The sequence below is a fragment of the Brachypodium distachyon genome, chromosome 2 (genome assembly GCF_000005505.3).
Source record: "Brachypodium distachyon strain Bd21 chromosome 2, Brachypodium_distachyon_v3.0, whole genome shotgun sequence".
In the NCBI taxonomy this organism is placed as follows: domain Eukaryota; kingdom Viridiplantae; phylum Streptophyta; class Magnoliopsida; order Poales; family Poaceae; genus Brachypodium; species Brachypodium distachyon.
Window position 1 is genome coordinate 23423458 of NC_016132.3, and position 13146 is coordinate 23436603.

General features: G+C 40.0%; 1 protein-coding gene across 2 annotated transcripts; it reads left to right on the forward strand.

Moving 5' to 3' along the window:
- The first annotated feature begins 60 nt into the window (after positions 1 to 60).
- Positions 61 to 12254, forward strand: LOC100836555 (uncharacterized protein Cbei_0202). 2 transcript variants are annotated; one of them, XR_001405712.2, is made up of 13 exons: positions 61 to 510; positions 1617 to 1679; positions 3081 to 3512; positions 4596 to 4667; positions 5004 to 5129; positions 5228 to 5440; positions 7662 to 7709; positions 8503 to 8664; positions 8761 to 8922; positions 9367 to 9460; positions 9566 to 9656; positions 9739 to 9783; positions 11835 to 11932. XR_001405712.2 is itself a non-coding variant. In XM_003568409.4 (13 exons), the coding sequence occupies exons 1-13, from the start codon at positions 130 to 132 to the stop codon at positions 12069 to 12071; spliced, it is 2154 nt and encodes a 717-aa protein (XP_003568457.1). In that variant the 5' UTR covers positions 61 to 129; the 3' UTR covers positions 12072 to 12254. The 2 variants fall into 2 exon arrangements, 1 of the variants encoding a protein (XP_003568457.1); XM_003568409.4 differs by having other exon boundaries at positions 9538 to 9656; positions 11835 to 12254.
- The last annotated feature ends 892 nt before the right edge of the window (positions 12255 to 13146 follow it).

The following is a 13146-nucleotide window of genomic DNA, read 5'->3' on the forward strand; positions in this document are numbered from 1 at the left end:
GAAAACCCACCAAACAAATGTTTGCTCCCGTATAAAATGACCACGGGTGAGACGGTGAGACCAGGCTAAACCCACATTATCCTCAGGGGCTGAACCCCGCTCTCGTTTCCTTCTCCCCCCATATTTGCCATGGCGCTGCCCGGCGCCTCAGGCATCAAGCTCCCACCCTTCTCCCTCCCGCCTCCCCATCCCTTGGGTGCGAATCCTAGCCGCAGCAGCCTCTGCACGACCAATGCATTCCTGCGACGACGATGTGGCGCGTTCGCGGCCGTCGTGCGCTGCGCGAAGCGCACGGGCAAGCGGCGGTACCCGTCGGAGAAGAAGCGCCTGGATCGGCGCCACAAGGAACAGCTCCGCCAGACCGCCCCCGAGGAGGGTGGCGTGGCCCGGGAGGCTGGGTTCTGGCGGCTCTCCAAGCTCGCCGTACCCGCTAGCGAGGACCCTGGCAAGGACTTTGTCGGCGTCTCCCCGCCGCTGCTCCAGGCCATTGCCAAAGCCCTCAAATTCCCGGTACGCTAATCTACTGCATTTTCTGATACGGTGACAAAATGCCATGAATTCGCGAGGTTTTAGTCTTTTAGGTGAGTCGACAGTCCGTGGCTGCAAGTGAAACAGAGGTTTAAGTTGCGTAGGCTTAATAATCCACACGTACACCTACGTGCTCTAGAAGGTAAAATTTTGCTACTGTCCAAATGTTCTTCGACTTAGCACGTGCCATCTGCTTGACGAGATTTCCCTCTTTCGGTCATTCCCAACCTTGAGTTAACCTGTGTTACGAAATCCGGCGGATGCATGATCAAGGATGACACCGAGGCACGATATTTGTTAACGAGGTTCGGCCAAAGCCTACATCCCGGGGCATGACTACGGGCGCTCCTCCCCCATAATACCGCAACATCGGCCACCCTGGGTGCAGGCACAAGCCGCCGGCTCCCCCTGCGAGCCTATTGCTATTATGTTGTCATGGTCACATCATGTGGTTGTCCCCTGATTATATAGGACTCGGGTACCTGGAGTCTGACAAGGACTCCACCCTATACCACAATTACAACACCAAGTCCACGTAACCTACCTAGTACAATTATTATTCGACACAAACTCAACAAGCTGCCGTGAGTTGTGACCTACTTTCTCAAGGAAGACGAGTGCAGTTTGCCGTGGTCCCCCGATGGGAATTGAGGTGTCATTTATTTTGCTTTTGTTCTGATGAATAGGTCTGAGTTAACAAACGGTTTGCAATTGAATTAAAAGCGTTGCTGCCTCAATTTTCCCTACATGTAATGCACAATATTCCAACTGTATCTAATCTGGAACTGGCTGGATGAGTGTTGTATATACCGCACAAACTAGCTATCCAAGTAACCGCCTATGTGTGGCAAATTCAAATGATGACTATATAATCTTTAATGCTATACGTTCAACATGTTAGCTTCAAAGTTCAATGCCCCACCGTGGTTTATATTAATTGTTACTCATGTTGCATTGCCTCTCCTTGTAATTGCTACTAGTTTGCTGTCATCACAAAAAAATTCATATCGTTGTGCTCATGTTTTATGTTGCTGATGTTGCTGTACATTTCCTGTAGTTATTGACCTCTAATCTACTCTCCTGCGCAGGTTGCTTCTATGCTCCCTGAAGAGGCCTTCTCTGTTATCCGCAAGTCATTTGATGCACGGAAGGTTCCTAATGGAATGATACCATCTCTGTCTTATTTAATATTTGTCCTCCCGCCTAGAGATAGGATGCCAACTTGGTTTTCATAAAATGCTTGCTGTTGGAATTGCTGCAAAGGTGCAGTTAAACTGGGTTAAGCTTGGTAAAAATAATAATATGTACTCATGCAGTTGGAAAAAAAGGGCACTTTAGTAAGCTTCATTTTACTTCTCCAGTTAATTTACCACCCTTTCTTTGAAGAATCCACATTTACAATAGAATAGTCTTTTTGTTGCATCCCAAGTGCCCAACAGTTATAGACAGACCCACACCATCAAATTTGTGGGGTGCCAGAATCAGTTATAGGGTGTCAAATTTTTCGCGGTGTTGTGGAATAGCGCATGTCTACATGATATTTTGTAGATCATGCTTTTTTATTCTAGGCCCTTTAGCCTTAATGTTCGCTGGACACTATTTTTTATCTATTTAGAGTAAATTGCGCTTTAGTGCTTAATTCTGAGCTAGTTGTGCAAACACCGAGTTCTGTAAATATTTGCACATAACACCGTGTTATACCAAAAAGTTACCCTATCCATCTGGGTTTTTATTTTTACCCATTTGCTGACATCTCTCACTCACTAAAAGACACTATGTTGGACACGGAGTATTATGTATCAGTACAAGCAGTCCTTAATTGAGTCTACGAACAATTCACATAGATAGATAGATATCTTTGTAACTGATTGGTACTTCCGTTTGCTGTGTTGTTTGCCTTTATTGAATTGAGGCATATAAGCAAGGAGCAAAATGAGCGGAGTATGAATCAGTTGTGAATATATCTGATGATTTCTTAATAGACTTGGGCGAAGACTGCTCATACACACCAATGTCACCTGTGTCCAACATGGTCCCTGTGGGTGGGCCTGAGATGTCATTTCACAGGTAGGGTAAATTCTCAACCCGTTACGAAGTGTTGCGATAATCTCGTATGGTGTGCAGAGATTTGCGCAACTAATGTCGATTTCGCCAGAAAAAAACTCGATTTTACTCATTTCTTTGTGCTGTCTGATAACTGTGGTGTTCACTTATTTGTTTTCTGGGGCTTTATGTTGAAGTTATTTTCACTCTGTACATATTCGTCTAAATTGGAGTGGACTAATCTGTTATTAGGTGAATTGTCTCTATTGCAGTGACTTGTTTATTCATGTGGTTATCCAATCCTAGTTATATCTGATGATATAATAATTTTTGGTTCATGAGTCTGTACTGCACCTTTTTGCATCATCCGTGTTGCATTTGTGATCATGTGTGCTTTTCATAGGTGTTGAAAAATTATTTTAATATCTATAACATTGATACACACATTGGTTATCACTTTGTCTGCATCGTTTCTTTGTGACTAAATAAACCATTTTTTGCATCTACAGGTTTTGAAAGAACCTCAATTTATTTATACCGTTGATGTGGATGCCAAGAAGCTTCTGGATATGGAGCCAAGGACATGGGATTTCATTGCTAGATTGGAACCCAAGCTTGGAGCTGTAGAATATATGCCTGATGAGAAGGTAGCAACTGATCTGATCAGTATGCTTGATTTTCATTTCAAAGGCTCGGATGATGAACAGGGTACCAGCTATACTGTTAATAATGGCTCGATCTGTCCTCCACGAAAGAAACCAAGGGTGGCAGTTGTAGGAAGTGGACCATCTGGCTTGTTTGCTTCCCTTGTGCTAGCTGAACTTGGTGCAGAAGTTACCTTATTAGAGCGTGGTCAACCTGTCGAGCAAAGAGGGCGTGACATTGGTGCACTAGCAGTTAGACGAATTCTCCAATCAGAAAGCAACTTTTGCTTTGGCGAGGTATACTGTTTGTTCCTATTTTTACTACCAAGACATCACAACATAACCGCATTTTGTGGACAACATACTGAATCATTTAAGAGATGATTTTTTTTGATAAACATTAACATTAGGAATCATGTAAATTGGCAACTACTAGCGTAGCGCCATCCCCATTGTTCAAGTGATCATATGGATTCTTGGTACATGTACCTTGGAAGATAAAGTGATTTACTATTTTATGTCAGTACAGATAAGTGAAATAGCATAGGCCCGCGATAGGGATTTCTTCTGATACATGTTCCAATAAGCTAATATTAGCTGGTGGGTGGATTAGTGCATTGCCACAAAATGGCTATGGTATCCTAATTATCTTTATCTTTACTTCTATAAAAGACTTAATTGGTGGTGGTGGTCTGTCACCTTCGGACCGCGTTACTTCTTCTTCTTTCTTCACTTGTTGATTTTGGCATGAATCAAAGAAATGAGGTAAAGAAATATGGATTATGATCTAAGATAATAGTATGGCGCTATATTTAAACATTCTTTTTAGTCCGTAGCAACGCACAGGTATTGGGCTGGTATAACCTGAAAAATCTATGGAGACATATTTTAACTCTACATTCATTCATTGGATGCTTTAAATGAATTATTTAGAAAATATTATGCAATAATCTTCACATTTATTTAGTGCAAATAAATCATTAATAAATAACCTGACAAATACATGCTAATTCTGAGCCCATTTATTTATTATCTGAGTTTTACTTTTCCTGTTTTCCATGCATTATTGTCAAATTTAAAAGCTTATTCAATAAAATAATCTTTATGATTTCGGCTGATGGCATATACAGTAACACCTACTCCCTCCGTTCCATAATTCTTGTCTCAAATTTGCTCAAAAATGGATGTATCTATTCCTAAAAAGCGTCTAGATACATGTAATATTTTGACAAGAATTATGGAACGGATGTAGTATATTTTTGGAGTACCAATCACACACAATGGAACTACAAGGATTGACCAAACTACTAATCCCTTGTTCCATGTTCCTTCAAAGCTTAAGTCCATCAATTCTTGATCTTCTGTTCTTAATCATAGCAGGGTGGTGCAGGTACATGGAGTGATGGGAAGCTTGTAACCAGGATAGGAAGAAACGCTGATGGTGTTCAGGCTGTGAGAATCTTCGTGCTCTACCTCAATGAATGCTTAGCTTGAAAATTAGAACTACAAATTCTTCTAAAAAATAGTTATATGTAATTATTGGTGCAATCATGCAAGCATTAGTATCTGTCAGCTACCAGAGTTCAAGACCCTGGTGGTAACCAGTAAGTCGCTCCCTTACTGGTCATGGATAGCACGGCAGATTTTTTTTCTCATGTTTTCAATTCAGTCATCAAGATATGAAGAGCTTGCATTGTACTCCGTATAACATAATATCCTAGACGTCCTATTTCAAAGCTGACTATTTATGTGTGTTTAAGATATTTGCCATGGGGTCTTGCATTTCAGGTGATGAAAACACTTGTTTACTTTGGAGGCCCTCCAAACATTCTAGTTGATGGGAGACCTCACTTGGGTACAGATAAACTTGTTCCTCTGTTACGGAATTTCAGGAACCACTTAAGAGAGTTGGGTGTGAGTTGAACATATCTGTCTTTGTTAAAGCTTTGTTATTGTTTCTTCTTCTGCAAAAGCCATGCACTGATGTATTCTGTTTTATGTTTGGTTTATAGGTTGCCATAAGATTTAATACTAGAGTAGATGACCTTATAGTGGAAGGTGGGCAGGTCAAAGGAGTTGTGGTTTCAGATTCAAGGCTGCAACCATGCTCCGTCGATCAGAAACTATCATTTGATGCAGTTGTATTGGCAGTTGGTCACTCAGCTCGTGACACATACAGTATGCTTCTGAGGCATAATGTAGATATAACTCCCAAGAATTTTTCTGTAAGTTTTCTTAACTGATTAAGGAAGTTTCTACTTTGCTAGTACCTTTTTTTCTCCGAAAAGGAGGTCATGCCCCCGGGGCCCCGGCCTCTGCATCAATTGGTGCACACAGCCATAATATTATTGAAGTCACAAATAGCGATCAGATCTCAATCGTTACAACTCAAAGTGACAACAATCTAGGAAAAAAATAGTACACTTCCTAGCCTATCGCTCTAGTGTCACCTTAGAACTCGTCAAAGAGACACCCTGAAGCAGCTTCGTCGGAGAGAACTCTGTTTCCCAAAGCCGACAGGAAACGAACTTTGCTAGTACTTACGATCATCTGATGGTCTGATAGCAGACAGGCCATAGCAAGGAATTTATGGCCATGTTACATAACAGACACGTTGGTCTTCAAACCAAGCAAAAACATAAATATTAAATGGAGTTTGTTTTCTGTGTGGATTGAATTGGTAAACCATATAGCTTGGATCGAGAAAACTAGTACTCTCTCTGTTCCAAATTATAAGATGTTCTGTCTTTGTCTCAAGTCAAACTTCTTAAAGTTTGACCAAGTTTATGGAAAAATCCACCAACATCTACGACTTTAAATTAACTTATTAAATCCGTCGCGATATATATCTTCATAGTATACTTATTTGATATTGTAGATATCAATACATTTTTCTCTAATCTTGGTCAAATTTTAAAAAGTTTGACTTAGGACAAAAGTAGAACTTCTTATAATTTGAAACGGAGGGATTACATGCCACATAGTAAAATTAATGAACAATTCTAACCCCTTACCATGTCATACTGATGCTTTCTGTTGCAACAATATCGGTGTATCCTATTTTACTCTTCTTTACAATTACACCCCAAAACATAGACAAAGGGCCAGTCAGCACTAGATGATCACAACAGAAACAGTAGGGCAATAGGTAGGCTTGTTGGGTAAGGATAACACTACAGCAGCAGCTTGTCACAAGTTGTGTCTGGAGTTGCTGGCATTCATTGATTGCACAGAGTTCAAGAGTGCAGGAAAAAGGCAGGAGGAGGATTTGACCAAAAGAACGAGTAGTTGAACTAGGAAAGAGTCCAGGAAATATTGGGAAAGAACATATAGAATTAGGAAGTCATGTCATATTTGGACATAGCATATCAGGCCGTCATATTGTATTTGAAAAGGCCCAAGGGCCTAAACATGATGGCACATATCTCAGAATTGCATCGAGCAAGAAGACCTATTTTTTCCCTCTATTTAGTACTCCCTCCATTCCCAAATGCAAGAAGTCCTAGCTTTGTCCCAAGTCATACTTCTTATACTTTGACCAAGTTTATAGAAAAATCTACCAACATCTAAGACTAAATTTGTTTTGTTAAAGCCGTCATGATATGTATTTTCATATTATACTTATTTGATATTCTGGATGTTGATAGATTTTTCTATAAACTTGGTCAAAATTTAAGAAATTTAGCTTAGGACGAAGCTAGGACTTCTTAAATATAGGAACAGAGGTAGTATTTACTATCTCTCAGACCCTCTAGTTCTCTCACGTCCAGTCCTGGCCTTTGTCTATCCCCTCCGGAAACCCTAACCTTAATCAAGCCATGCTGTTTGGCATCCTCTAAATGATAGTTGTTTAGTTAGGACCAAGGTTCACAGCAGGGTGTTCATAAAATGACGTAGTTAGCATAAACTAGCACATCCACGCACATTTTTAACCTTTTGTTTTCTCAAACACACACCTAAATGTGTGTAACTGTATATTAGAAGAAGAAGGCGCAAGGTAGAGGCCACCAATGGTGGAAGGCAACCAGGGAAGGCTCCCAGCAGCAATACAAAAGGAAAAAAGGAAAAAGAAAGAAAAAACTAAACTCAAAACAGAAAAATATAACTGTTCTAACCTTGGGACCAAGAAGAAAAACTACCAAAACCTGCTGTCTAAAGTAGGACTTGCGCTGTATGATTAATGCAACACAGATTGGCTGGACATTGTCCCCTTGTAGCATCATATATTTGGTTCACTTTTTTAAATTTTCCAATTGCAACTAAATTTTGTTTATACTATGTACTCCCTCCGATCCATAATAAGTGTCTTTGATTTAGTACAAAATTGTACTAACTTTGTACTAAATCCAAGACACTTAGACACATATTATGGATCAGAGGGAGTATATATGAATAGTAATTTTCTTTTCTCTTCAGTCCATGTGACAATATTGGTTATTCTTACAGGTTGGATTGAGAATTGAACACCCCCAAGAACTGATAAACAACATCCAGGTAAGCTATATTTCCTTTGGTCACATCAAAGTTTTTCTGAATGGTACTCACCTAATGTGATTTACTTTATTTGAAGGATGATATTTATTTTTCAGTAATTTCTCATCCTGCACATCCCATGAACTCCTAATTGGTGATTATTAAAGGTGTAAAATGAAACTAATTGATTGAGGGTTAGGATGTTAATTAATATGACATTCTCCATTTATAAACTTTGGCAAAGTATAGGAACTGCCAGTTTCTCCAATATCCTCCAAGCATCAAGTTTTATTATAAATTATAGAAATAATAGCTTGACCATAAGCTGAGGAAGTCCTGTTTTAATTTTGAAGAACTTATATTCATTTCTGCAAATTGGCATTACTAAGTGCACTTCAACTATACGCTGATGAGGTTGCAATATAGAAGCGCGGTACAGAGTCTTCCTGGGCTGTGTGCCAAAGACTGGTCCAGTCCTTGCATCCTTGGTCCTTCAGTGTTTTTGCAGCATGGATGCTAATGGAATTACTGTTCACTGTGTGATAACAATGATATTTGTAGTATGTCCACATGAACTTTTGTAGAGCTTTATGTAGGTGCTTCAACCTATTGATGTTGTAGTAACCATGTCATAAGCTTTCTAAAAAAAAGTCATAAGCACTCACTTATTTGCGAGCTAGATACAGCTACATCACTATGGGTAGAAGGTTGTAGCATCATACTGTCTCAAATTGTGTTGAAAATCACGTGTGCAGTATTTTAAAATTGTGTTCAAAACCACCTATGTGATGTGTGCTATTCTCATCAATTGCAGTATTCTGAATTGGCTGCTGAAGTACGTAGAGGGCGTGGGCGGATACCTGTAGCAGATTACAAGATAGTGAAGTCTATTGGTGAAGGAGATGCAAAGAGTGATACAGAGCAAGTAGAACAAAATCGCAGTTGTTATTCCTTTTGCATGTGTCCTGGTGGACAGGTCAGTCATTTGCTTGCCTTTTGTACTTACCGATCTTTTTAAATACATTATGGAATATTGTAATCCTGTTCTTGAAATACTGAGACATGCCTGCAGGTTGTTCTAACTAGCACAAACTCATCAGAATTGTGCATCAATGGCATGTCATTCTCACGTCGAGCATCTAAGTGGGCAAACTCAGCTCTTGTGGTCACTGTGTCATCTCATGATTTTAAACCATTTCAATCCCATGGTTCTCTTGCAGGTGTTGAGTTCCAGGTACATGTTATGCTTCCCTTAGATAACAAGTGAAATACTCGGTACTCTGTTTTGCTATATCTGTCTTCATCTTACCACACGCACAGACCATGGAAGAACTAAATCCAAGACTAGAATCAACCAACAAGTTAAACAGAGGTTCGAAAATGAAAAAAACACTGCAATATATGAGGCTTGAGTTCCTCAATGGACAAATACTCACTCCTTCCCAAAATATAAGGTATACAATTTTTTGTCGAGTTAAACAGAGGTTAGAAAATAACGCTTATATGTGATGTATGCTAAAGCCTTACAATACATGTGCGCTGTTACATGATCTAGTTACTCATAGTTGTGGAGTTCCTTTGTCTTGAGTGCAATAAGTTCTTTCTTCTATCTGTACTACACTCATGGCAGTTTCTCCTTCCTGCTAGCTTACGAAATATTTGTACACTTTAAATACAGAGAGAATATGAAAGAAGAGCAGCTATCATGGGGGGAGGGAATTTTGTTGTCCCTGCACAGTGTGTGACAGATTTTATCGGTAACAGATTGTCAGGTACTAATGGTATGATAAGGTTTTGACAGTATTTAATGATACATATTTTCTTTTATTTATTCTGTTACCTGTTCCAGTTACATCTCTCCCACCATCAAGCTACAGGTTGGGAGTTAATCCATCCAAACTCCATGAGCTATTCCCTCCTTACATAACTGAAGCTTTACAACAATCAATAATAATGATTGACAAAGAGGTTTGAAATATGCCTTTTCTCTCTTCATTTTGCAAGTCTGAATTCCATCTGTCCTGATGCATTTGCAATGTAATATTTCCAGATGCCAGGCTTTATTTCTACTGAGGCCTTACTTCATGGTGTGGAGGTATGCAAATTATTATGCGATATTTACTTCTTAGAAATGGTGGTTCACTTGATGAATTCCTAGACAATATTTAAACATCAGGAAGTCTAGTGTTAGTCTAATGCCATCAATGTCATGACCATTGGATGTTAAGTACTAGTCTGATGGCAACATCTCCATAATCCATATGTTCACAAATCTATGCCCTAATGGGCAGCCTCTTCGATCCTCTGCTAGTCCATCACAACCTGGACCATTGTTTGTGGTGTGTCAATTTAGCATCAATCAATCAATGAACTAATGTCTCATGTAGACTTATTTAGTGTTAGATATAAGGATTTTTTTTAGAGGGACCGGGGATGGGAAAACCCCTGGTTCCATTTTACTGCAACCAGAACCAAAATTCTCAGTAGTGCGTTACAGATCTCGGAAAACAAAAACAGGCATAACACGCGCCACAGAAAGAGCCACACTTGGCTTCAGAGAGGCTCAGGCATGAACACAAGAAAAATCCTCAACTACTTTCCGCTGTTTCGCGCTAATTTTTTTTATCGGACACGCCAAGCGGCGTGTCATTTTCATTAATAAGAAGGCGCAAGAAGCGCAAGTACAAACAAGGCAACAGCAAAGAGACCCAAAGAGGGCTCAAAGAAAGGATAAGAAAAGAAAGTAAAAAGGCAAAGGCAACAATACAAGGAGAGAACTAGGTCTGACGTCCGGGGGGCGCGCATGGAGGGAGAGGTGGCCAAGTTGGCTAAGAGCCAGTTTCACGCTAATGGCACCCTAGGTATCTCCCCGGACACATTCTGCACAGTAGCTTTGGAGGACAAGAGAGCATGGAGCAGCTTCCAGCTAGGCCATCAGCGTAAGGTAGATCAGGCGTGTCCGGTGCTAACCGATGTAGACTCATCCTCAGTAACCAAATTATATTTTACTGAAAGATACCCTAAAGAGGTTCTTTTGTAGTTTAGTTTCCTGAATGCTTCTTCATATCCCACTTTACAATGATCCCAATATACAGCCAGACAGTGCAGATGTAACCAGGTTTTAGGCTTTTAGCTACTTGATTCACCATCCCTAGATTCTCTCTGTCGTACCGAGTGATAGCTGGGGTGGTAGTGTCGCTGTTGAGCGGGCTGGGTGTTGACCCCCCATGGCTGCATCCATGGTGCCTCATTCTCTTCTTAATTAATTAAAGAGCGCTGAGGGGCTTCTTCCCCTTATGCCATTCATATTCTCTTATAATCAATGAATTCATTTTCTCGAAAAAGGTGCATTTTCCCTCTGACTAAGCTGAACCAGTTTCCACTCAACCTTCTCTAGTCAATTCGGTGATCATATTTGTAATATCCCGGCCCGTTTCAGTTTCGGCCAAGAGGACCATGGTGCAGTTTCTAGTGAGATTAGTCACAAGAGAGAGTTGCACCAGCATATATACCCTTGCGATCCAAACATACCACCCCCAGGTTGACCCTTTTACATGAAGCAACGATGAAAGTGTAAGAGAGTTGCTATGACATGTCGGTCTGCCCTGCTGTTCGGATGGACATTGAACAAAAATTGGGCCAGGGTGTTTCAGTATTTGCATGTACCCCTTATTGTTATTCAAAATTTTGTCTTCATCCTTCATTCCGTTTTCTTCAAATGCTATGCTAATCCTTATCACTCTCAAGTCTCAACTCCTGTTGCTACCTTAATTTTAAATTTGAGAGAGCCCCCTGTACCAAGACAAATGCAAGTTGGACCTAGTCCAGGTGAAAAATATTTCCAATATCAAGAAGAATGCACTCAGTTTTTCTTAATGTTTGCTGATACTTGTAAATTATCGGCAGTTCTGCAGTATCTTCTGTGCACTGTTCGTCTGTCCTTGTAGAACTCACATCCACTCAGTATGGATCTGTTGTATCCACTGCATAAGTTAATTCATGAGGAATTTGTGTCCAATATTTTCTTTTCTTCTTTTTGTGGCTGGACTTCTATGATCTCTCTCTCTCTCTCTCTCTGGCAAAGTTACTTATAGTTCTGCATCTACCCTTACATTTTATTAATTTTATTTGAATGTCTGTTTGCAGACTAGAACAAGCTCCCCTTTGCAAATTTCACGACATAACGACTCATACGAGAGCACGTCACTACAAGGTTTGTATCCAATTGGGGAAGGTGCTGGCTATGCAGGGGGCATATTAAGTGCTGCTGTGGATGGTATGTATTGCGGTTTTGCCTTAGCCAAACAGTTGTCTCTATTCACTGGTGATATAGAGTCAATTCTTGGCAAAGCACAAAAACAAACAGGTTCTGTAAAATATTGAGTACTGATGCCTAGTCATTTGTTCATGCTAGCGAATTGCATAGGAAAATATTGTCCATGGAGAAAACTGTGATAAGTGTGCCAAATTTTTTTTCCAGTCTGATGTAGAAGAGAGCAGAGATATCCTATAGGAGTTCAAAATATTTTAAATCAAATAAGTCGTTTAGACCTTTTTTTTGCTATACATAGCAATGCTGCAATGTTTTGCAGTTCTTCCTGTCCTGGTGCCAGCTTAATATTGTGGATACTATTTACCAAAACTAATTCACAATATATTTCCCTAAAAATCACAATATATTACTATCTTGTTTTGTAAAAATGGTGAATCTTCTTCAATTTTGTAAAGCTATGCTATAGTTCTCAAGTTACTTATCCATTGCGCTGTTGCTACTAGACTTGAAAAATATTTACCCCAGTTACTTGTACATTCTTTACATATTTTCGTAGTATACATCTACATCACGAGAAACAGTATCCACCATATAGCTATGCTAAACATCATCTCAATTTCCATCCCAATTGCGCAAGATGACAACGAACCAGAACAGCCTTGATAACCAAGTAATTCAGCATCGCTCAATTATATCGATCCTTCCGCATCTCCAACATCCCCCTTGTTTGAGAAAAGATATATCCCACTTTACCTCGTGTTAGTTGATCCTGCTGTTCGTAATGCATCGATGGTCCTCCTGTGCGCTGTGTACAAGCCAACTGGTGATAGAAAAACATGTCAATTCCGGTAGTGCTCTTGTTACCTTGGCAGTCAACTGTATCTTTGCTGGCGATCCGTGGATTACAGGTATTGTTTGGATGTCAACACGTTTTGATTACACGTAGATATAATCACGAGTCGTTTACAGTTTGTAGCCATGTTTGGAACTCCGGGATACTGTAAGAAACATTCCTCAGAACTCCAACATTGAATATATGCTTCTCGACGCCAGCTGGAACCCAGGATGCAAGAAAATATGGTGCTCTGAATGGACTCTAAGGACCTTCGGATGGTCAGAATGAAAAAAAATAGGAATAGAAAACCCATGAATCTAACAAGAATGCAGATAGTACGAACTTAAGTA